Source organism: Mesocricetus auratus, unplaced genomic scaffold, assembly GCF_017639785.1.
Source record: "Mesocricetus auratus isolate SY011 unplaced genomic scaffold, BCM_Maur_2.0 Super-Scaffold_100040, whole genome shotgun sequence".
Lineage (NCBI taxonomy): Eukaryota > Metazoa > Chordata > Mammalia > Rodentia > Cricetidae > Mesocricetus > Mesocricetus auratus.
Window position 1 is genome coordinate 2,470,833 of NW_024429217.1, and position 25,380 is coordinate 2,496,212.

Here is a 25,380-nt window from a genome sequence, read left to right on the forward strand (position 1 = left end):
TTGGATTTCTATGAAGTGACACCATGACCCCAGCAACTCTAATGAAGGAAAAGATGTAATTGGAGTTGGCTTACACTTTCAGTGGTTTAGTCTGTTATCATCATGGTGAGAAGCATGGCAGTGTGCAGGCACACACGGTGCTGGAGAAGGAGCTGAGAGTTCTACATCTTGACCCACAGGCAGCAGAAGGAGACTGTCCCACACTGGGCAGAGCTTGAGCATAGGAGACCCCAAAACATGCCCCAACAGTGACACACCTCCAACAAGGCCACACTTCCTAATAGTGTCACTCCCTTGTGACCAAGCATTCAAACACATGAGAGTATGGGGACCATTCCTATTAAAACCACCGCATTCGCTCCCTGACCCCCATGAGATTGTAGCCATACCATAAAGCAAAGAACTCATTCAGTCAAATTTCAAAAGTCTACAACAGTCTCAATGTTTAAAAGTCCAAAGTCTTCTGAGACTCACACAATGTTAATTTCCTTTTAATTCACTTTTCAGATCCATCCTTTGAACTGAACTGTAAATTTGTATTTCAGATGTTACAAGCGTCCATCCTGTAACTTGGCTGTTTTCTGTTGTGGTAGTTTGAAGTGTCCCCATATTTTCAGGTATCCAAGTATGTGGTCCTCAGTGGTGACATGTTGGGGGTAGCTTTAGGAGTTTGGCCTTGCTGGAAGAACTATGTGTCACCAGCGGCTGGCTCTGAGGTTTGAAACCTCACAGGCCATTCCTACTGTGCTCAATTTTGTGTTGGACTGTTACAGTGTGAGCCCTCAGCTCCCAGCTCAGCCGCTGTCCCTGCCACCTGCTGTCTTCACTCTGCCTTCTGGGATTCTTAATCCCCTGTAACCACAGGCCCAAAGGACCTCTTCCCTCTGTAAGTTGTCCTGGTCATGATGTTTTATCACACCAGCAGAAAAGTAACAGTAACCCTCTTCTTTCATTGTCTCCTTTGCAGTGGCCCCTTGGTGCTTTCACTTTTCCCAGAATGTGTACATGTGTCTTTGAATCCTTTGACTTCATTTGACCTGGGTGTTGACAGTTCTTCCGGGGCCGCCTTGTATCTAGCCTCGTCCAGTTCACAGGCTGCCCATGGCCTAGGGTCACCTGCAGTCTTTATCACGGCGGCCACCTCTTTTAGTACTTTCCTACCCTGAATAAAATTGTAATATTTTGCTATACAGAATTGTGCCTTCCTGAAGATTAAGGAGACAGATGGTGTAGTTTGTAATGTGCTTGATGGGCAATTCTGAGGACATGAGTTCGGATCCCCAGTACCCGTGTAAAAATTCCAGGGCGTGATGATAGATCTGTATCTGTAGCTCAGGAAGGTGGAGATGTGTGGCTCCCTGGAGCCTAGCTGAGCTAATGAGCTACAGGTCCAGTGAAAGACATTGCTTCAAAAACTGAAGGTACAGAGTGATTAAAAACAGCCCAAGTGTTGACGACTAGACTTTATATGTCTGCACATACATATCGACATGAACATTATGTATATACATACACAAATATATAATATCACACATATACAATGGCTTCCAAGTTTTCCTTGGAGCCCTCCTTTTGAGTAAAATGTCAAAGCAAACACTGGTCCGTCCAGTTTTTAAATTATTAACAGTTTCTTGTCTGAGAACTGCTCACCAAAAGCAGGAATGGGCCCTGACAGCTCTTTGTGCTCTCACTGCTCAAAAGCTGCATGGTGTATGTTTAGGGCATAGGAGCTCAGCCTTCACACCCTGAGACACCTGCATCATCCAGAAAATTACTGGTAAAGGTGATCTGTGTCCTGACCTAATCTCTTAACTTCATTTTGCAAATAAAGAGGTGAGGTCCAAGACTTTTACCCCTGCCTATTCGCTATACATTCTAGTATTTTATTATGAAGCTAGCAGTGAGTCCTTTAAAAATGTTGTGGTTGCTAACCCAAGTTAAATTAATGAAGTACTTAGAAATACTTTCTTTAAATTATGGGCAAATTTATTAAGCAGTACTTTTTTATCACAATTATGTAAAAAGGAAAATAATGAAGTTTTGATTTTCACCAATTCCCCCATGGATGCTTCTAGATCCTTTACCAAATTTTCTACTAGCATATAGTCATTCTGACATGAATCAAGATGTGGATGTCTGCTTTTGTGGAAATATCAAAATACCACTGGCAACATCTATCCATCCCACTTATTGAAATAAGAAAGTCATGGAGGGAGATCTGGAGAGATGGTAACGAAGTAGGAGGACCTAAGTCTGAATCCCCAGAACCATGCAGAGCCAGCTGTACTAATGCACACCTGCAGTTCCCCCAGAACCATGCAGAGCCAGCTGTACTAATGCACACCTGCAGTTCCCCCAGAACCATGCAGAGCCAGCTGTATTAATGCACACCTGTGGTTCCCCCAGAACCATGCATAGTCAGGTGCAGTAATACACAGTAGTTTTCCAGAGCCACGTAGAGGCTGGTGCAGTAACATACACCTGTAGTTCCCCAGAGCAATGTACAACCTGGTGCAGAAATACACGCCTGCAGTTCCTGTGTTCCCCTAGTGAGATGGGAGGTGGAGACAGGCAAATTCCTGGACAGATAGCTGGAGTGCATAGCAGTGACCAGGTAAATTACTGTCTCAACAAAATGGCCAGTGAGGACCAATGCCCAACTCTTTCTTCTGACCCACACATATACACATACCCACCAAAAGACTTTAGATACTCCTCTGAGTATTCTGACATGCCAGTACTGGTACCAGCATTAGAGAAAATTCTAGTTAACAGATGCTTAGAGATAAAATGGAAACATTTATGAAAGTAATCATATGTCAGTGGGATAAATGATATTTTAAAAGAAAGTACAGGTCATAAGAAATAGCAATGGTCTGTTTTACAAACTGAGACTAGTGTCTGCCCAAGGATATCATTTCTAGAATATTTTCTGATGACTAAATAGTAATAAGAATAAAACACACAGCTTTTGGGTATCTTTTGAATATCTTCTTGTTTGTATCCCCATGTTAAGCCTTAGTACAATGAAACCTGTTGCTCATTTCCTCAGCTTGAAATTGGATAGAAGTGATTCATGGGGCCCATATTCTGAGAAGGCGATGGGACTTTCTAGAAAAAAAACTACCTTCTCATTCTGTGGGAACAGAAACTCAGAGGTGTAAAGAGAAGCCTGTTTTCCTCCTACACAGAGGCTGCATCCTTTGTCCAGTCAGGCAACATTATGGTGAGGAAATGGAAGAAAGAGACAGAAACTTCCATGTGCTGGGGAGTCAAGGGCAGTGAGGAACCTGCAGACATTGGTGGGCTGATTGCCACCCAGACTATGGTGATGTCTGGGCCTGGGCTGCTGCCAAGGGCCAAGCCTAGGTCCATGGCCCTGACACAGCAGCAATGGTCTGTGTTGATGTCCGTGACTTCTGTTACCACTGAAGGCCCTGTGGACACCTGGAGGATGGGCCTGCGACCATGTTGGGGTTCAAGGGATGTATCCCTGCAGGGGCCATGCCATTCAAAGAGCCCTGCGCTGCTTCCAAGGGTCTAGATTGCTTCCAGGAGCTATGTTTGGGTCTGTTGCTCTGTATGCAGCAGCCGGGCTATGTGTTGCTGTCAGTGACTCTCGTTACCACAGAGGGCCATGCAGAGGCCTATAGTCTGAGTCTACACCTGAGGCCATGCTAGTGTTTGAGGGTCATGTGACCCTGGGAACCAAACAGAGTTGGGTGGCAAGTACTGCCACTAGAGACCATGGTGACATCCAGACTTACAGCTGCAATCCATGTCTGGATCCACGGCCCTTCAGCAGCCAGTGTCTGCATTGATGTCTGTGGCCACTCTTACCATTGAAGGCAGAGTAGAGGCACAGGGGATGGGGTTGACATCTGGGTGTGGACATATTGGCACCTTAGTGCCATACTGTCACTGGCACCATGCCAGTCTGGGTGACCTGTGATGCTAGCTAGGGCCATGATGACATTAGGGCCCAAGCTGTTCCCAGGGACCATACACACCTGGGTGACATGCACTGCCAACCAGTGCCAGGCTGTCAATGGGTAGAAATGTGGCTGGTGCCATGTCTAGTTCTATGGCCCAGTGGCAGCCATGGTCTGTTTTAATGTTCGTGACTCCTACTGCCAATCAGGGCTGAGTGTATGTCTAGGATCCAAACTGCCATCTGAGGCCATATTGGTGTTCCAGGGCCGGGCAGCCCAATCTGAGTGAGCTGCACTACCAACTGGGTCCATGCTAACATCCTGGCCTGGGCCCCCCACAAAGACAATGTCTGGGGGCCCATGTCCAACCGTAGTCAGGGTCTGTGTTGATATCCGTGGCTCATGTTGGCACCATGACCCTGGGCTGCCACCTAGGCTCATGTTAGTATTTGAAGGCCATGCCTCTGCTAGGACCATACAGATCTGGGAGCATGCACTACCACCCAGGGCCATGGTGTCATCTGGGCCTGGGCGACAGCCAAGGGCCACATCTGGGTCATCGGCACTGCTACAGCCTTGGTCTGTGTTGATGTCCATGACTCCTCTTGCCATGGAAGACAGTGATGACAGGGCTGCCCAGAGTTGGCTCCACCCCTCACTGTAACCCTGCACCAATTGTGGCACTCAGGAGAACAGGCCCTGCACCTCCTGAGCAGCGCAGTGGAGCTGACCCCGTCGGCGGAGGGTATGGGTGAGCTGGTCCTGAAGGCCTCAGAGTGGGAGAGCTGGCCTCACTGTCTGTCTGTCTTACCATGGCACGGGTGAGGGGGAGATGCCCCCTCACCCCCTGATATCTGCCTCAGGTGGGAATGATGGTCCTGGTGAGAGCGGGAGAGCTGCCCCTGGCCCTCGTTAACTGCAGCACTCAGCAGAGTGGCTCTGCACCTCACCTGGGCAGCACAACAGAGCTTGCCTGTTGATAGGGGCTGAGATGAGCTGGCCCTGAGGGCCTGAGTGCAGGAGAGCTGACCCCACCCCCCTCGTGTGCTATGTGAGAAAGATGACCCCTATCCCTTGCCATCTGTGGCAGGCAGGAAATCTGAGAGCCTTGAGAGCTGAGTGTGGGACACCTGGCCTTGTACCTCACCAACTGCAGCACTAGGGAGAGGGACACTCGCTTGGCAAAACAGTAGAGCTGGCCCTGGTGGTGTGGGTGTAGGTGAGCCCATCCCCAGGGTGTCAGAGCAGGCCCCATTCCTTGCTAGCTGGGGCAATGCTGGAGAGCTCTCCCTATTGGTGATGATGAGAGAAAGCTGGCAGCCTGACCAACTGAGCTATCACCCAGGACCAGAACCAGGGCTATGAGTTGTCCCACCCCAACACCCACCTCATCTATGAACTGCTGGAGCATGTGCAGGGCCTGACCTGAAGGATCTCCATAACACAGGACATCCAAGAGGAGGCCCAGTGAAGGTCCAGTGTTGAGGACACAGCAGAAGCCAGAGGCTTTGAACCAGACCAATGATGCATTGCAGTGAACACTTACAGTAAGGATGTATGGATCGAAGGCTATACTGTGTGACTAACTCTGTCTCACTACAGCTTCCACGCTGAGTTTTTTTTCCCCCTACATTTGTCTGGTTGTCGTTGTTTTTGTTTTTGGGGCTTTTTGATTTTCTTTTGAAATTTATTTGGGAGGGAGGATGCAAGGGTGGATGGGAAACCCACAAAAATCAATAAGGAAAAGCAGTGATGCATTTGTTCCCTGGGGGTCTGGGCAAGTCTTTGGGGGTAGATCATGGGTATAGCTGGGTGACTGACTTTGGAGGTGCTGCTTGCAGAGCTAATAGCATTTCTATCTTTGTTCTCTGGGAAACTAGAACTAATCTGTCTTGGTCACTGTTTTACTTCTGTGAAAAGAAAACAAGCCATGACCAAGGAACTTTGAAAAGGAAGCATTTATTTGGGGCTTGCTTAGAGTTTTAAAAGGCTGGTGTATGCTCCAGATGTGCTGCTGGAGCAGTAGTTGCAAGCTTTGCATCCTTTCCAATAGGCACTAGGCAACAAAAGATGGAGAGACTTGGCCTGGCATGGGCTTTTGAAAACTCAAAGCCCAGCTCCCAATGACACCTCCTCCAATAAAATAACACCTATTCCAGACAGGCCACACCTCCTAATCCTTCCCAAATAGTACCACTAGCTGGGAACCAAACATTTAAACACAAAAGCATATGTGGTCCATTTTTATTCTAATCACCACACTCTCAAGTAGCTAGTTCTCATTAATATATATTCACTGAACACATATTGTTTCTGTTGGTTATAATTAGGATCTTTTTGAAACGAGAGCAGCCCAACTAGAAGAAAGGATTAGCAAAAGTTTAAAATAAAAGGACACAAAGGATTCTGAAAACCAGACTTGTGAATTGTTTTGAGTTTGTGTTGTAGAAAGTTGGTGAGAAAGATGCTGACAAGCCTTGTAGAATAGACACTAAGTAATCTTAATTAGGCTCTGGGGCAATTATGTTTATGTTTGAGGAAAATCACTTTTGCCTAGAGCAAGATATGAGTAAAATAAGAAGCAAGGAGATTCATCAGGAGGTTATGTATTGCCAGTAAAAAACTGTTAAGTCCCAGAATTAAATTGATGATCATGAGGAAGGGAAAGAAATATTAAGGAGATACAAGGAACTGAAGATTCTGAGTAATTAGATATGAGCATGATGAAGAAATGGGAGAGTGGATACATGTTTATATTAGGAATATATAAAGAGATGAAAAGATTTATATGCTTCAGTCAAGAAGTCAAAACATAATCAGCAAGCAATTGAGTATGTGGGACTAGAATAGATAAGAGAAATGTCTGTTGGTAATTGTAGACATTTTGGTGGAAGGAAGATCTACTGTACTAGGTGGATATGTCCTGTGAGAAGAGATGTAAATAAAAGTTTCAAGCCTGAGTTGAGAGCTGTTTGCTGTTTACTGAGAAGGTACAAACAAAGGATTAAGAGCAAACGTCTGTACCTTCTGTGATACACATTAAGTGGTCAAAGAAAGGGGATGGTACATTATCATCCAAGCAAATCTGTAAGAGCTTAATTTGCTTAACTCCATATTTAATTTCTTTATTAAATTTGGCTACATTGTGCTTAAAAGTGACTTTGGCAAGGACATTTTGATGAAGTGACGGAGTCTATTGGTTGGATTAAATATCAGACTCAAGGTCACTAGCTTAAGATTTGTAGGCAAGGTGAAAAGTTGGGCATTATCCAGAGGAAAATGAAGAGATAGGGATCATAGATCTGATGTATGCCCCTTACAATGAGTGATTTGAAGAACATACAGGCAAAAATCAATGGGGAGTCAGGAATTGTAGAGTTGAGGTTAAGTGAAGCCTTTATACTGGCCTTAATCAGAATGACGGAGAAGTCAGCAAGTAACCAATGCAGACAAGCAATAGTTGATGAGTTCACATTAACAGTGTGGTTAGATGGACAGATGACTTACTTCCTTTTTTGTTATCATTGTGTTCTTTCTTGTGTTTGTATTTGGGACAAGGTCTTGCTAAACAGCACAGGCTGGCCTGGAACTTGCTGTATTACCCAGGCTGGACTTACAGTCTCAATCCTCTAGCTACAGGTGCAAACCACCATTCTGCCAATAACATGTTGGAAATTAACTTAATATGTATACGCATGTGTGTGTGATGCTTGTGGATGCCAGAGGACAACTTTTTTTTGAGTTAACTCTCTCCTTCATCTGCGAGTTCCAAGGATTGAACTGGGATTTTCAGACTTACTGTCTTAGTCAGGGTTTTTATTGCCGTGAAGAAATGACATGACCACATCAACTTTATAAGAGAAAACATGTAATTGTAGTGGACTGTGTACAGTTTTGGAGGGTTAGTCAATTATCATCATGGTGGGAAGCACGGGGATGTACAGGCAGATGTAGTGCTTGAAGTAGTACCCAAGAGTCCTACATGTTGCAGGCATCAGGAAGTCACCTGAGACACTGGGGGGTACCCTGAGCATAGGAAACCTCAATGCCCACCCCCACAGTGACACACTTCCTCCAATAAGGCCATACCTACTTCAGCGAAGCCAGATCTCCTAATAGTGCCACTCCCTGTGAGATTATGGGGGCCAATTACATTCAAACTACCACACTCAGCAAGAACTTTTACCTACTGAACCATATCACTGGCAGGATGCCACACACTTCCACAAAAAGGAATTTTGGGGGGATTTATTTTTATTATTTTCAGTTATGTGTAATGTGTGTTTGTTTGCATTTATGTGCATGTGTGTGCAAGTGTCAATGGGAGCCAGAGGTGTTGAAATTCCCTAGAGCCTGAGTAATAGGTGCTTGTTAGACACCTGACACGGGTACTGGGAACCAAGCTGAGATCCTCTGCAAGAGCAATATTGCTTTAACCACTGAGCTCTATCTCTAGCTCATAAACGTGTATGTGTGTGTGTGTGTGTGTGTGTGTGTGTGTGTGTGTGTGTGTGTGTGTGTGGTCTGAGTCATAATTTCAAGGGTGGCCATTCCTTTGCCTTCTGTGTTTGTGTGGAACATGGAGTGGCGGGGAGGGTTTTAGGATGCCAACGGTTTCCTTACTTGGTACTGAAAATGAGAATGGTGGCTAGAGTTGGGCGAAGGCCACAGTGGGAAGAGCAACATTGAGGCAGAGATGCAGAGGAATGGGATGACTTTGATGTGAGACTGTATGACTGACATGGATTTAGATCCACTGGGATGAGCTCAGTCCCAAGGGTTTTAAAGCCACACACTCTAACAATGGAGAGAGTAATAGTAGGAAGAATGTCTCTGAGAAATGCCAGGTAGGTAGGATTGATGACTTAGAAGTTTGAAAAAGAGCCAGTTCTCTGGTATAAAACATTATAATAATTTCAAAATGGAGCCACATATGAACTAACTTGCTTTTAGATTCTGTTTTTAAAAGGTCTAAAGTCTTCACAATAATGTTGGGAAACTAGCATTAATGAGCTGGCAGACATTTCTATAAATGATTTCTTAGCATCATCTCAAGCATGACGGAGACTATTCTACTTGATTCCATCCTTCAAGGCGCTCACAATCAGTCTGCATCCTGTCAGAACTGTAAAGTTACTGTGCCCATCAAAGAAGAAGGCACTAAGTATTACACACCGAATAATGTAAGAACCAGGAGCTATGCATCTCTTCTCTCTCAAACTCCTTGGCCTTTTCCCTTGCCACGTCAAGTTGTGCAGAGGCATAGACCCGGATGTTCAAGATTCAGCCTCACCGGTAATCCACCACCGTGGTGGAGGAAGGCGTTGCTGCTGGAGGTGTAATAGACATCAACACTGCTCTACAAAAGGGGCTGAAGATTGCCCTTACTCACCGTGGCCTACCGTGTGGCCTGTGCGAAGCTGCAAAAGCCTTCCACAAGCCCGTCTCCGCGTGCAGCCTTCAACTACGATGAGCCTCTGTATGACAAGGCGGTGGAGGCGCGTTGTGCTGAGCACCAAATCAACCTGATTAAGGTTCATGACAAGAAACCAGGGGATGGGCAGGTCTCTGTAAAACTGTAGGAGAGGGGAAGCCACCGAAAGTGGCTGTTTGCAGTTGTGTAGTGGTTAAGGACTATGGGAAAGAATCTCAGGCCGAGGATATATGTCATCGAAGAGTACTTCAAGTACAAGAAGTGAATAAATAAAAATTTTGACTCATAAAAAAAAACAAGAACCCCCCCAAACCAAAAAAACCCTCTTTTTTAAAATTTAAAACCGTCTTTTTTTTAAATTTTATTTTACATAACCAACCCCAGTTGGCTGGAGAGATGATGACTCTGCACCTAAGAATTCTTGACTCAGATCTCCAGAGTAAATTGGGAGTGTCAGGAGAGGGTGAAGTCGAAAGGGAGGTGGGTGGTGAGGACGATGGGAGGGAGAGGAGAGCTTGAGGGAGTGAATAGGACTGAACCAGGCCCTCTGAATGTGGGTGATAGTCATGTGGTTTGGCAGTTTATGGGACCCCTGGCAGTGGGACCAGGATTTATTCTAGTACATGAATTGGCTTTTTTGAGTTCATTCCCTAGATATGGTGGGGAGGATCTTGGTCTTGCCTCAAGGTGACCTGACAAACTTTGTTGACTCCCCATGGGAGGCCTCACCCTCTCTGAGGACTGGATGGGAGATTGGGCAGGGAGAGGTGGGGAGCAGGAGGAGGGGAGGGAGGGGGAACTGGGGTTGGTTATGTAAAATGAAAAAAGACTGTTTTAAATTGAAGAAAAAAAAAAAAAAGGAGTTCTCTGCTCTTCCCAAGGCCTGTAGTTCAGTTTCCAGCACTTCCTGTAACTCTCCATCTAGAGGATCTGTGAGGCCTCTTCTGGACACCTTGGGTCTTGCGCTCACATGTACATGCTCTCACATATGCATACTTAAATGCAGAAATAATATCTTTAAAGAAGAAAAATAGTCTTTGGCCACTTGGGGGAATATTTTCCTTTTGCCTAAACCCCTTCGTTATAAGTATTCCTTTATCTCATCTGTCATTAGTTTGTACATTCTCTTCCACTTTCAAAGAAAATAAAGTCAAATCAAAACAAATGTGTGAATAGGTTTTTCTTATTTCACAGAAATTAGTTTAGTGTTTTCCTCTGAGATACAATTTCTGTTTCTTATGTCTTCTAGTAACATCATAGTCATTGCATAAAATAGCTCTCTTGAAAAAGGTTCATATTCTTAGGGAATATGTACATAAATCACCTAATTTATTTGCTTTTAATTTTTACAAATAATAAGACTATAATTTTCATTACTGTCTGAGAAAAAACTCTTTGGTGCACAAAAAACACACATTTTGGAGTGGCAATATAAAACAACACCAGAAACCCACCAAGCAGATCAATCCACAGTTTGTTTCTCAGACTGTCCAAGTTATCACTTTTAGATTGGGATTTATTTCTGTTACTAGTACCTTGGTAATATAATTTTGGGTATTCTGTTTACCGAGAATAGAAATCTTATACATTTTCATTGATTCAGACTTAATGTGTAAGGTTGTACTTAAGCACTGACAAATATATATTGGACACCTGCTCTACCTTAGAAAACAAACTAAATAGGTGTTATATAGGTGGGTAAGCCAAATGACACATAGGAAACACATGCAGGAACCTGAAATAAATGTAATACTTTTGAGACTGGCATTTTCAATGAGTTATGGGGCTGATTGAATCAATATTCTCTCCAGCTCTCCTCATGGTGGTCAATCATGTTGACTGCATAGCTTATGGGGCTCCTAAGATGTTTTTATCTAAAATATTTTGTGTTCGGTAACTGTGTTCTTCCACTTTGTGGAATCAAATATTTTAAACTTAAAAATTTTATAAAGTATTATTGTGTGTATACGCGTATGATGAGAGAGAGAGGGAGAGAGAGAGAGAGAGAGAGAGTGTGTGTGTGTGTGTGTGTGTGTGTGTGTGTGTGTATGAGAGAGTACATGAATTCCACAGTGCATGTATGGAGGCCAGAGGACAACTCTATGGGGCCAGTCATCTCCTTCCACCTTTATATGGATTGTCATCAGACGTTACCCATTGAGATCACCAGCCTGAACTTTCACATGTTTTCAAATATAAGTTTAATATCAATTCAGCTGCGAGTCCAGAAAGGTTACAAAATTATTCTTTTCTTTTTTCTAAATTGCTTTTAGTGTAAAAAAAACTCTTTGAAATATCAGAAATCCACTATAAGCTTAAATGAAGGCTATTTTAAAAGTATATCTTAACACTAAGCTTAATCCTTGTTCTGAAGTGCTTACTATCCTAGCTAAGTAAATTGTGTTACAGAGTTATAGATAAACAGGGACCTGTCCGTCTCATTAGAGAGTATTTCTTTGGGCAGCACTCTCGTTACTGCCAGGCCCAGTGCTCTTCATAAGACACCAAATAAATTTTTCTCTGTTTTTGCATTGTCTTTAAAGAAAGGAAAGGAAAGAAAAGAAAAGCTGGGCATGGTAGCATACAGCTTCTGAGTCAGAGTTAGGTGGATCTCTGTGAGTTCAAGGCCAGTCTGGTCTACAGAGCAGGTTTTCCGACAGTCAAAGTAGCGCTGAGAAACCCTATCTTGAGCAACCAAAAAGAGAAAATTTATTGGCTCTTTTATGTATATTTCTTTTTAGCTATTTTCCTCAGTGTCACTGGAAATATCATGAGGTGAGGCAACCTTCAGTTTCGTTTTATTCCACTCTATACAGAATTTACACCTGAGGGACTGTCAAGGAGAAAATGTTTTTCTGCTTCAACTTAATTAAATCAGTTCAATTAGTTCTTTCATTCAACAAATATTTATTAAGCACCTACAATATGCCAGGCACTGTGCTGGGTGCTGGGGATACAACTGTGAACAAGATAGACACAGTCCCTGCCCTCAAGGAGCTGACAGTCTAGTAGTTTACAGACGAGTACACGGGCAATCACGATGCAGCATGGTGAGTGCCGTAGTGGGCAAGAAACATTAAGAATGGCACATAACTCAGTGTCACAGGCGGGGCTGGTGGATAATCGCGGAGATGTTTCCAGCACAAGCAGACTTCAATTTGAGTGCTGGAGGATGAGCAACAGTCAGGTAAAGACAGAAGAACTACAGACTGAAGAAACGGGAGATGCAGTGTTCTGTGTGCTGTGGAGGTCCATTTGCTGGCTGAGAGGTCAGGTAGGAATAAGGGAAAAAGACATCAGGGAGGGTCCGGATTGTGAAAGGAATCATTTGCTCGATAACAGAATTAACCTTTCCTGAGGGACAGTGCATACATGTGTCATAAGGATTCCATTGTAGTGACGCACAGGTATCAATGGGAATTATCATGGTTAAAGGGAAGGAAACCAGTTCTCCATATATCTGCTAGAGCGTCCATGGTGTCACACCCTATGCCCTCATCAGGCCACCTCACTGCACAAGCCCTGTACACAGCCCACTGACAAAAGAAGTGACTTTGTGTCAGCTCATCATAGGTTCTGACCATCACCTCCTCCTGTAAAGACTCAACTCCTTCTTCAAGGCCACACTTCAGGGGTTATCCTAACTTGTGCTTTCTGCAACGATCCCTCTGTCTGTGATTTTTATCTGTGTCATTGAGCTCATTCATCATTTCAAATGAAGCAGGCCTTTTGAACCATGAGTGTTACTTTTTTCTTAAAAATAAACATGATATATTGTATTCACAATTTCGGGGTGAAAATAAGGGTTGAGTTTTTCAACTACAGTCTACCCCAAACAATTATCAGTGCCTTCAAAGAATTCAAATAGAAGTACAGGAATGAGGGTGAAAATCCGAGAGACACTGTGCAGCAAAATAGTCAAGAAAAATTTACACCCGTGTGTGGTGGTGTCGGAACAGCTGTTCATTCCCGGACTCAAAGACGCCATCTTTGACAACTTAATCTATTAACAAGTGATCCCACAGAAGGAAGGAAGGGAAGCAGAGTGAGCAGAAATAATGAAGACTAGCTACATTTTCTTACATGGCCTATCCCTTGATGTCTACATTCCTCATGGAGTCTTTGAGTTTCTCAAATAGTTTGGATAATCAAAGGGAAAAATTTAAGTTCTGTAGATAGATACTGTAAGAAAAACTGTTGTTTTGTTCTTTTGGGTGAGTACAAAAACCACAATTTTGTACACAGAACAGGATTATAAATTATATTGATAACATGAGTGACCCGTAGTCTTTTTTAATTCTACATTGCAGATGGATGACTTCATGTCAACATTATCTTCACTCTTTTCTTTTGTTCCTAATAAACAAACACACTCTATGAACCAACTTGTGTGACAGAGTGAAGGTTACAGGTAACAAGGTGACCAACAACTTTTACATTAAAAAAAGTCTCTAAAGTTTGTTACAGTGATGACATTTATATCAATTATTGCAATGTATTGTTCCCTAAGATGGTTAGAAAAAAGAATTGTGTTGTCCTCTACTGGATTTACTTCAGTTAAAAAGCAAGCATGTTTCAGTATTGTTTTATTTCCAAAGTAACTGTAAATACTTTCTTTAAATTTTGTTGTTTTTTCACAGGATTTACATGTTTATTATGTTCTTATCACATTTTAGTTACTGCTTGTCTCAGCTGCAGATTATTCCATCGACTCATGGGTATTCTGGAGACACAGGCTAGCAGGTTCCTTGACCTTTATTAATCCCTTGCTGTGGCGACCAAGGCCTTTCTGAGAAAGAACTTCACAGTTGAATGCTCTAAATGGCCAGTCTGATTAGTTTTAGTTGCGCTCAAGTGAATTTGTTGCTGTTAATACACCCATCCCAGATACCCTCCCACACTCCCCCCCAAAAAACTAAATTGTGAGTTTTCCTGATATAAAATCCGAGTCTGAATTTCCGTGCTGAACTCATGCACTGGTTCTGTCCGGCACTCAGAACGTCCTTCCTGCTCTCAGCCAAAGGATGGGTTTAAGCCAAGACCCACGCTGGGCCTGTCCCTGTGGGCTGCATTTCCATCAGTCACCAACACAGTTTAATTAAGGCACTCAATTATTTTTTTGGTTTTTATGGTAGGTCCGATGCAATGACAGCCAATCCCGAACTTTGTCTAATTGCAGTTCCTGTGTGTACGGCCTTGGGGCAGTCGGGGGTCAGCACACGGCCGTTCTCTCCCATACTCCCAGTGATGGATAACCTGGCTTTGTTTCTTATGGCTTCAGAAAAAGTCAGCTGGGTTGCATGAAAAGGAAACAGAGAGGATGCCAGGTGTTACGATATTTCTGTTGCTTCAACAAAACGTGGCACATCAAACACCAAAATACTGATAATTAGACATCTGCATTTTTTCCATGTGGTTTTTGCTCTTAGGCAAATTGCTTATAGGGGAAAGAAAAGCTCAGATACAATAGACGAATTAATCAGCCTAGAGTTTTAGATCCCATGTATTTCAAAGTTGTTTATGAGATCATAAAATCTGGGTTTTGAGCAAATCTGGGTATCAAGAACCTTTCCACTGCTTGGCCTCTATATTCTAGTACTTCCGAAGCAGTTTCAAAGCTCTCTTGTGTTTTATGGGAATTCTATCAATCAGAGTGTTTTCTTCTGGTGCAAATAGTGGTTTTGTAAATCACGTCAAACTGCTAAACCGTAACTACACAAATTTTCTGTTTTCTTCTAGCAGGCTTATCCATACACTTTCCTTCATTCACACCAGTTACAGACATGACTCAGAACAGCACTGTTAGTGACACATAGTTCACTGTGTGCCTGTTAGGAAGCAAGTTCCACTTGTATTGTGCCTTAAGGAGGTGTGTGGAAAACAGGTGTATTTGACAATGCACAGAACAGAGCAGGGTCTTCTAGTGCTGCAGTAAGGGTGGCCGCCTTTGAACACTCATTGAATCTTTATTTCTTGACTTCTCTCTCAGGTAGTAGAAATTAACACTATGTAGAGAAGAAGCCAGCTCTGTAATCATGCAAATATGACTACTGCTTACTGTTTCCTGCCTCTAAATCCTTCCTAGAAACTAACTCATACTGTTAATAAGAGGGAAATAAGGTAAAGGAGATGCCCCCTAAGCTTTGTAGATACAGGGACGGACCTCCAGTTTCTTGCAAATCATGATGCATTTGTTTATTTCCTTAGGAAATTTCATTCCATTCCACTCTATGTTTGATATGCTGTGGAAATTAAATATTTGGCTGATTTTATATTAATGAAATTAATTATTATAAAAGTCTTTGTAATCACCCTGATGACAACAAAAAGTTGGGAGTGGAAGGCGAGCCAGGAAGCCTGGAAGCATAGACAGTAATAGCTTCTAGAAACTGTAGCGAGAAGCTCCTCTGGGAAAGAGTACCTGTGTCCCAGCCAGCCTACACTGCCATTCTCTGTATGTGATACCCAGCAGCATCAGAACAGCCTGCACCTAGAGGAGCAAGTCACCAGAGACTTGGCCCTGCCTGCTCCTGGAGGAGCAATTAAGGGAGCCACAACCACCAACTACACTAATTGGAGAAAGAGGGACCCCCCTTCCCCGAAGCACAGGCTTCACCTGTACTGATTGAAGGAAGAGATCAGTAGATAACAATGTCAGAATACAGTGAATAGCATAAAGAGCAATACAGAACCTTCAAAAACTAGTGGTTCTACAACAGCAAGACCTGAACACCCCAAGGCAGATGAAGCAGAAAAAATGACCTTAAAAATAACATTATGGCCGGGCGGTGGTGGCGCACGCTTTTAATCCCAGCACTCCGGAGGCAGAGGCAGGCGGATCTCTGTGAGTTCGAGGCTGGGCTGGACCAACAGCCTCCAAAACAATACAGAGAAACCCTGTCTCGTAAAAACCAAAAAAAAAAAAAACATTATGAAGTTAATTGAGGCCCTAAAAGAGGAAGTGAAAAACTCCCATAAATAAATGGAGGAAAAGACAAACAAAAAATGGAAGAAATCAACAAATCCTTTAAAGAAAACCAAGAAAAAGCAATCAAGCAGTTGAAGGCAATTGCTCAAGACTTAAAAACTGAAATAGAGGCAATGAGGACAAAATGAACCTAGGAAGTTCTGGAAATGGAAAAGAATGGCAAACAAGCAGGATTTACAGATAGAAGCGTAAATAACAAAATATAAGACATGGAAGAGCGATCCCAGGCATTGAAGACATGATAGAAGTAATAGATTCATTGATCAAAGAAAATGTCAAATCTAACACATTTTTTAACAAAATCAGAAATGAAAAGTGGACATAACAATAGACACTGAGGAAATCCAGAGAATCATCAGGTCACACTTCAAAAACCTGTACTCCACCAAATTACAAAATTTAAAGGAAATGGAAAATTCCCTGGACAAATACCACATACTAAAATTAAACCAAGACTAGATTAAAAACTAAATAGAGTTATAACTCCTAGGGAAATAGAAAGGTCTCCCCACCAATAAACCTCAGAACCAGATGGTTTCTGCACAGAATTCTACCAGAATTTCAAAGAAGAGCTAATATCAATATTCTGCAAATTATTCCACATAATAGAAATGGAAGGAACATTACCAAACTCTGTTTACAAGGCTACAGCTACACTAATACACAAACCACACAAAAATGCAACTAAGAAAGAGAATTATAGACCAATATCCCTTATGAGAACTGGTGCAAAAATTCTGAATAAAATACTGGCAAAGAGAATCCACAAACACATCAGAAAAAGCATCCACCATGATCAACTAGGCTTCATCCCAGAGATGCGGGGATGGTTCAACACACAAAAATCCGTCAGTGGATCACCATATAAAGCAAACTGAATGAAAAAAAACTGTATGAACATTTCATTAGATGCTGAAAAAGCTTTGACAAAATCCAACACCCCTTTATGATAAAGGTCTTGCAGAGATCAGGGATATAAGCAACATCCCTAATCATAATAAAGTCAATATACAGCAAGCCAACAGCCAACATCAAACTAAATGTGGAGAAACTTGAAGCAATCCCACTGAAATCATGAACAAGACAAGGCTGTCTCCTCTCTCTATATATCTATTCAATATAATACTTGAAGTCCTAACTAGAGCAATAAGACAACAAAAGGAGAACAAGGGGATACAAATAGGAAAGGGAGAAGTCAAACATTCACTATTTGAAGATGATATGATAGTTTACATAAGTGACCCAAAAAACTCTACCAGGGAATTTCTACAGTGAGAAACACCTTCAGAAATGTGGCAGGATACAAGGCTAACTAAAAAAAATACACAGCATCTCTCCTATATACAGATGATAAAAGGACTGAGAAAGAAATCAGAGAAACAACACTCTTCACAATAGTCACAAACAACATAAAATATCTTGTGGTAGCTCTAACTAAACAAGTGAAAGAACTGTATGACAAGAACTTTGAGTCTTCAGGAAGTTGAGTGGGTGGGGGTAGAATAGGGGGAAGAGGGATAGAAGACAGATCAGGCACTAGAGTGACCTCGAGTGATCTAAAGGGATAACACCAATTGGCAAGTTAAGCAATAGTGGAGAGACCACCTCAAATGCCCATTCCTGATAATGAACTTGATGTCTATAACCATCCGGGAGCCTTCATCCTGTGACTGATGGAAGCAGAGGCAAACACACAATTAATCACTGAACTGAACCCAAGGAACCCAGTGACAGAGGGAGATGAGTGATGAGCAAATTGGCAAAGAATGGGCTGGCAAAACCAGCAGAGACAGCTGATCTGAACAGGAGAGAGCTCTTGGACCCCAGAGGGACAGTGGGGAGGCCAGCATGGGACTGATCTGGACCCCCCAAATGTGAGTGTCAGTGAGAAGGCCTGGGCAACCTATGGGGCCCTGAGCTGTGGATCAATGTCTATCCCTGGAATACAAACAGTCATCGTGTGCTTATAGCACAAAGAGGGATGCTCTCTCAGTGTGGACTCTTAGGGGAGCCCTGGACCCTACCCAGAGTGAAATGACAGACTCTAGATATCCCCTATGTGGAAGGATTTGGCAATAGGGTGGGAGGGTGGGGGGGAAGGGGAGTGTGGGAGGAGGGGAGGGAGTGGGAACTGGGATTGACATGTAAAACAAGCTATTTAAAATTAAAATAAAAATGATAAAAAAGAACTTTGAGTCTTTAAAGAAAGAAATTAAAGAAGATACCAGAAAATGGAAAGATCTCCCATGCTCTTGGATAGGTAGGATCAACATAGTCAAAATAGAAATTTTGCCCAAAGCAATCTACAGATTCAATGCAATCCCTATCACATTACCCGCACAATTCCTCACAAACTTTGAAAGAACAATACTCAAGGTTATAAGGAAAAACAAAAAAACCCAGGATAGCTGAAACCAACCTGCACAATAAAGGAACTTCCAGAGGCATCACCACCCCTGCCTTTAAGCTCTACTATAGAGCTATAATAATGAAAATCGGTTGGATTTGGCATTAAAAACACACAGATAGACCAATGGAATAGAATTGAAGACCCCGATATTAATCCACATGTCTATGAACACCTGATTTTTACAAAAGTATACAATGGAAAAAAGAAAACATCTTCAACAAATGGTACTGGCATAAATGGATGCTGACATGTAGAAGATTGCTGATACATCCATATCTATCTCCATGTACAACACTCAAATACAAATGGATCAAAAGACCTCAACATAAATACAGCCACACTGAACCTCAAAGAGGAGAAAGTGGGAATTACTCTGGAATGCATAGGCACAGGACACCACTTTCTAAATATGACACCAGTAGTACAGACACTAAGAGCAAAATTAATACACGGGACCTCCTGAAACTGAGAAGCGTCTGTAAAGGACATAGTCAACAAGACAAAATGGCAACCCACAGAATGGGAAAAGATCTTCACCAACCCCACATCTGACAGAGGGATTACCTCCAAAATACACAAAGAACTCAAGAAACTAGACACAAAAATATTTAAAAATCCAATTATCAATGGAGTACTGATCTGAACAGAGAATTCTCAACAGAAGAAATTCAAATGTCTGAAAGACATTTAATGAATTGCTCAACATCCTTAGCCATCAGGAAAGTGCAAATCAAAACAACTCAGAGATACCATCTTACATCTGTCAGAATGTCTAGGATCCAAAACACAGTTTATGCTGGAGAGGATGTGGAGAAAGGGGAACACTCCTCCGTTGCTGGCTGTACAGCCATTTTGGAAATCAGCATGATGGTTTCTCAGAAAATTGGGAATCAATCTATCTCAAGACCCAAAAATAATACTCTTAGGCATATACCCAAAGGAGGCACACTCATATACTACAACTATGTTCATAGCAGCATTATTCATAATAGCCAGAACCTGAAACAACCTAGATGCCCCTCAACTGAAGAATGGATAAAGAAAATGTGGTACATTTACACAATGGAGTACTACTAAGTGGTAAAAAAACAATGACAAAGTCTTGAAATTGCAGGCAAATGGATGGAAGTGGAAAAAATGATCCTGAGTGAGGTAACCCAGACTCAGAAAGACAATGATGGCATGTACTCACTCATAAGTGAATATTAGACATAAAGCAAAGGTTAAGCAGCCTACAGTACACAACCCCAGAGATGTTAGGTAACAAAGAAGTTAGGTAACAGTGGATCAGCCAAAGAAGGGGAAATAGATATGGTCTCCTGAAATCCAGTAACTGAGGGAAGCAGATACAGAGATTCACAAGTAGCTACTGGACTGAGCTCCCAGAGTCTGATTGAAGAAAGGGAGGAGTGATGATATGATAAAAGGGATCAAGACCCTGATGAGGAATCCCACAGAAACAGCTGACCGGAACTAGTGGGAGCTCACTGACTCTGGACTGACAGTTGGGGAACCTGCATAGGTACTAATTAGGTTGCCTTAATGCTGGTGACAGTAGTGGCTGGGGCAGTTTGTGGGGCCAATGGCAATGAGACCAGGGCCTGTTCCTAGTGAATGAACTGGCTTTTTGGAGCCAATTTCCTATAGAGAGATGTCTTGCTCAGCCTAGACATGGAGGAGGGTGGGGAGGTCCCTGGTCTGGCCTCAATGTGTTGATGGGACAGGATTCATTGACTCACCATGGGAGGCCTTACTCTCTCTGAGGAGCAGATGAGGGATGGGATGAGGGGAAGGTGGAGGGAGTGGGAAGAGGAGAGGGAGTTGAAATTGAGATTGGTATGTTAAACAAATAAAAAAATTAAAATGAACTACAAAAAAAGCTGAACTCAAATTGCTTTTAATGACTTAGCTATGATTAAGATAAAGGGAATCTAACAGTAATCACATTAAGTATAGTCAAAAATTTATGCTTATTTTTATAATGAGGATTTAGGATAGAGTTTATAGAAACATCTATAGCTTTTCTATTAAAACTAATTTGACATATGATAATGATTTTAGGGAAATAACATTCTGGTTAACTTCCATTAGTCCATTGAAATCAAAATCTGGTATTAAAAATTGCCTTTAGTTATTTTAATTGTGTGTGTGTGGGGGGGTGGGCGTGCCCACACATGGGCATGTGCATGTGTGCACTCAGGTGACACAGCATGTGTGAGGAGGTGAGAGAATGACCTATAGGAGTTGGTGGTTCTCTCTCTCTCTCTCTCTCTCTCTCTCTCTCTCTCTCTCTTCTCTCTCTCTCTCTCTCTCTGTCTCCCTCCCATTCTCCCTCCTTCTCTCTCTCTGTCTCTCTCTCTCTCTGTCTCTTTCTGACTCTCTTAACCATGTGGGTCATGAGTATTGAATTTAGGTCATTAGGCTTGGTAGCAAAGAGCTTTACACTCTAAGCCATCTTGGTGGCCCCAACTTTAGCTTTTATTTGGTACCTGACTTGGCATTAAGTAAATATTTGTCCAGTAGATGAACATCCCTTGTTTGTAAAGGGAAAAGTTAGTATAAAATTGCAAATATGTTTTACTTGGTTGCGAGTTGAATTCAGGTTCCTTAGGATGTAGGAGGATGGGGCTGGGAAACTGTGATCAGAATGTATTGCATGAAAAACACTGAAGGATGCATTTTGCTGATTACAAATTGTGTAACATAAAAAAATAAGTGACCATACTTCACATTTTTAATGTGCAGAAACTGAAATTCAGTACATCAGCAAGGAAGCTGGAAGTTGAAAAATTCGGATCCATTTAAACATGTGAAGAGCAGGGCACCATGACACACTTCTGCAATCCCAATAGTCAGGATGCAGAGGCAGGTGAACTCTGAGGTTGAGGCTAGTCTGGGCTACAGAGTGAGTTTCAGGACAGCCATGGCTACACAGAGAAACCCTGTCTCAAATAACAACAATAACACCAACAAAAAACATGAACAGACCCATCCTTCAAGGCCCTCATGGCCATGCCAGAATATTACCTGGGAACTCAGAAGTGGACTGCACTGCAAGTGATCTTGCTTTGACAAGGGAGACTCTTGTGAGATTCTTAGAGAGTGAGTGCTTTGCTATGGTTATAACTAGAAGCCCATCAACAAAACAGTATTGTTTGCATCAAGAAGATGTAACAAAGAAGATGTAACAAGATGGGCTTGGAATTTCTGCAAAACTTTCTAATTACATTACTATGAATGCTTTGTCTATATTTAAAATGTATATTTTAAAAGCTCAAATTTAGCCTTAAAGGTGATAACGTATGATGAACTTGAATGATAATCTTCAACTAAAAACACATTAGGATGTAAAAATTCTAACCTCTACCTAATCTGGGAATGTTAAACTCTTTTCTTTAACAATTTACCAGACTTTTGTAATAAATGGCATTCATTGGTGTTTCTTTATAAAATTTTGAATATTGCTTCTCCATCTTGGATTTATCAAATGATTGGAATGAACAAGAAACTTAGTTCTAGTAACACAAAAAATAAGATGCATTATAAAATTGATATAAAAATTCATTCCAAGTAACCCAGGTCAGATATTTTTCCTCCATTTGGGAAATCTTTCTTCCACTCAGCAAAAATTAAGATAAAAGCATTTTCTTAATGGCTATCAGCCTTGCACAGTCTCAGTTTATTTCCATAAATCTTCAAATAATTTCACCCACAGCTCATAATCATGTCAGAAGAGTTTCTATCTGAGTGAACTGGGGGCTTAGTTTTTATGTTTTTCAGGAAATTGAGGAGAAACCAGCTGGAGCTGTCATATTTTGCAAGTGTGTTCACCCACAGGCTTACAGGAAGCAGGAAGAAGCAACCAAGTCTTCATCATCAAGGGGGGCTTATTTCTTTCCTTTCTGAAAATGGCACACACTTCAGAAGTTTCTATGTCAATGAATGTCAAATCGACCATATTTCCTGGCAGAACCTCAGATGTACATATCATTAAATTATATCTGTTGCCTTGACTTTGAGCTGCCTCAGGTACTGGCTGTCTCTTGAAGGTTCAAAGACTCATTTATCATGTAATCGAACAAATAATGGATTCACTAGGCTATTATACGTAATTCTAGAAAATGGTTTTGTTACAATTCTGATTTTAGAAAAGCAATACTAAATCCATCAGGGTCTTATATTAAAACCTCCTTTGCTCATTAGAGGAAATAAGTGATTAGATTCTGAAAAAAGTTAACTGCCACCTGTACTTCCCCAAGTGCATATCATTTTTATTGTGACACAAGGGGAGTGTATAAGTAGGGCTGATGTAGTTTTTAAAAAAGGAACCAAGGGGGAGAAATGGAAAAAATGCACAATAACTCACTGTAATATATCACTTTTGTCTTTATCATATATATATGTATATATATGTATACATATATATTGATTTATCTGACATGTCGGATGGAGAAGTACTGGATTGTCTAGAATGCCTTAGTGATAAGGGGCCTTATATAAGTTCAATCTCATTAAATGAATATGTATCATAGCCAAAATTCTGGCAACATGTCTACCTACTAGGCTGGCTTGTGGACTACAGTTAGATGAAAAAACAACAGGGATTAATGCTTTTGAATATAGAAAGATGACTGGCCAATGAAATACATTTTAGATTAGGAGCTAAAATTCAGGCAGTCCTTACTATGTTGTGGATCCTTTACATGTATTATTTCTTTAGAAAACATTGTAACCTTACCCAAAACAGGCATCTCCCTAGGTTTTTGATCAATTAAAATATGTTTTGCTCTTTCTTTTTTAGCATCTTTGAGTTGTCATAGAAATTTAGCTGGTCTCTTTTTGGGAAAGCTTAGATATAATTTAAAATTTCTCTGACTTTTGGGGATATCATGCTGTTTGCATCATTTTGTGGAGCAATTCTAATTTGTTTTCATGTTTCTGACCTTTACAATGCAGATATCTATTGGCAACATAAAGTTTCAAACAGAACACCTGCAGCCAACAAAAACGGAACCACTGTGCACTGAAAATGTCACAAATAGAAAGCTCTAATTAGAAGCAAGCAATACCACCACTGGACAGACAGGCCACAACACCGCGTTCACAGGGTGCATCCCCCACTCCCTGGCGTAGGCCCTAAGTCCTACCCCTAAATTTTAATACTTTCGGTTCCATATACGTTGTAACCTTCTCTATAGGTTGCTAAATTGTGGGTATTCTGCGAGGAAGTTGGGTTAAAAGTCTGTGCACTCTTTGCCACCTTCATTCTCTTCGCCTCTGCCCTGGACTTGTAACAGAACTCTATCAAAGCCACCAGCATTGCCAAGCCCAAGCCGCCAACCAGAATGTAGAAGACGCCTGCTACGTTGCTCAGGCTCAAGGCACTCGTCTTGTCCTAGAGAGGATAAAGACACTTCAGTTAGCTATGGGAATGTCACACCTGAAATGTAAAAGAACACATAAAGTTCAAGTAGCCAATTAAAATAAATGCTTAATTTAACTGGGAAATATTTACAGGTATAAGTCACTGATGCAGGTTTATAGATGTAAACATAAAGCTTAGAGCTCTTGGGAAGAAAATTATGATAATTACCAATAAATTATATATAATTACATTCAATAAGATCCAAAAATTTTATCATTACTGAATATGTAAGGAGAACCACTGTATTTAACATTATGTAAACATTCACGTATATACATAGGGAGGCAGAAAGGGCTTGTTTAGACTTAAAAAATGTCATGTTCAAACATCCTTTAAAACATAACTTTTAGTTTTTAATATTTCTCTTGGATAGTTACATTCCACATTTCCTAATTACAGACTGAGGTTCGTTAAGTTATCAGTGTCACACTGATTTCATCATTAACTTATCAAGTATGTGTAAATGATAAGGCATTACAGCATGCATCATTTACTCTTCCAGTGTGTCCATAGGGGAAAACCTCGTGAGCAATGTTAATTTGGAATTTTATATACTACTTAGCAATAGTATGCATATACACTATGGCATATACAGCATACAATAATTGTATGCTATTTATTGTATACAGCATACAATAAATATATGCTATTTCACAATATTCATAATTTTAGGTACTTTAAACTTTTAATTTAATTTTATGGTTTTTCTTGAGACATGGTCTCATGTAGCCTAGGTTGACTTACTATGGAATTGAGGTTAGCTTTGATCCTGCTGTTTCTACTTCTGAAGTTCTGGGATTACAGATTTATGTCACTACTTCTGGCTTTTTGAAGATAATTTTCAAGAAAAATATATTAAAATTGAGAAGTAAAGTATTTATAATTACTTTTACTGATTGAAAATTATAATTCCACTGCCACTTAAAACGCTTAATAGTTAATATTTTAGGCATGTTATAGATCAGAGCATCACTATATGTATTACCTTACTTTTAGATCTGGGAATAGACAAGCAGATGATTGGAAGATACTAAATTGTGATAATAACTAAAAATGCCATAAACTATTAATATGTTTATAACATTATTGTAAAAAAAGTTTAGGAAGACACCCTGAAGTGTGTTCTGTGACCATCATCTATCCCCTAGTACCTTGCATGAAAAATCTGGTTCAAATTCTTCAGTAGTTTTA

General features: G+C 41.4%; 1 protein-coding gene and 1 pseudogene across 7 annotated transcripts in view; one reads left to right on the forward strand and one right to left on the reverse strand.

The window, feature by feature from the left end:
• Positions 1–8,989: 8,989 nt before the first annotated feature.
• Positions 8,990–9,631, forward strand: LOC101833733 (annotated as a pseudogene).
• A 2,625-nt stretch (positions 9,632–12,256) lies between these two features.
• Gria4 (glutamate ionotropic receptor AMPA type subunit 4) overlaps positions 12,257–25,380 on the reverse strand; it is a 361,933-nt gene continuing 348,809 nt past the window's right edge. For 3 of the 7 annotated variants that reach the window (XM_040734754.1, XM_040734752.1, XM_040734753.1), the window contains exons 16-17: positions 24,025–24,159; positions 12,257–14,657 (exon numbers count right to left, since the gene is read on the reverse strand). In XM_040734754.1, coding sequence (XP_040590688.1) covers positions 14,493–14,657; positions 24,025–24,159 — 300 coding nt within the window. In that variant the 3' untranslated portion in view covers positions 12,257–14,492. Of the gene's footprint in view, positions 14,658–23,911; positions 24,160–25,380 lie in introns of those variants that run through there. The other 4 variants (XM_040734757.1, XM_040734756.1, XM_040734755.1 and 1 more) reach the window with 4 other exon arrangements.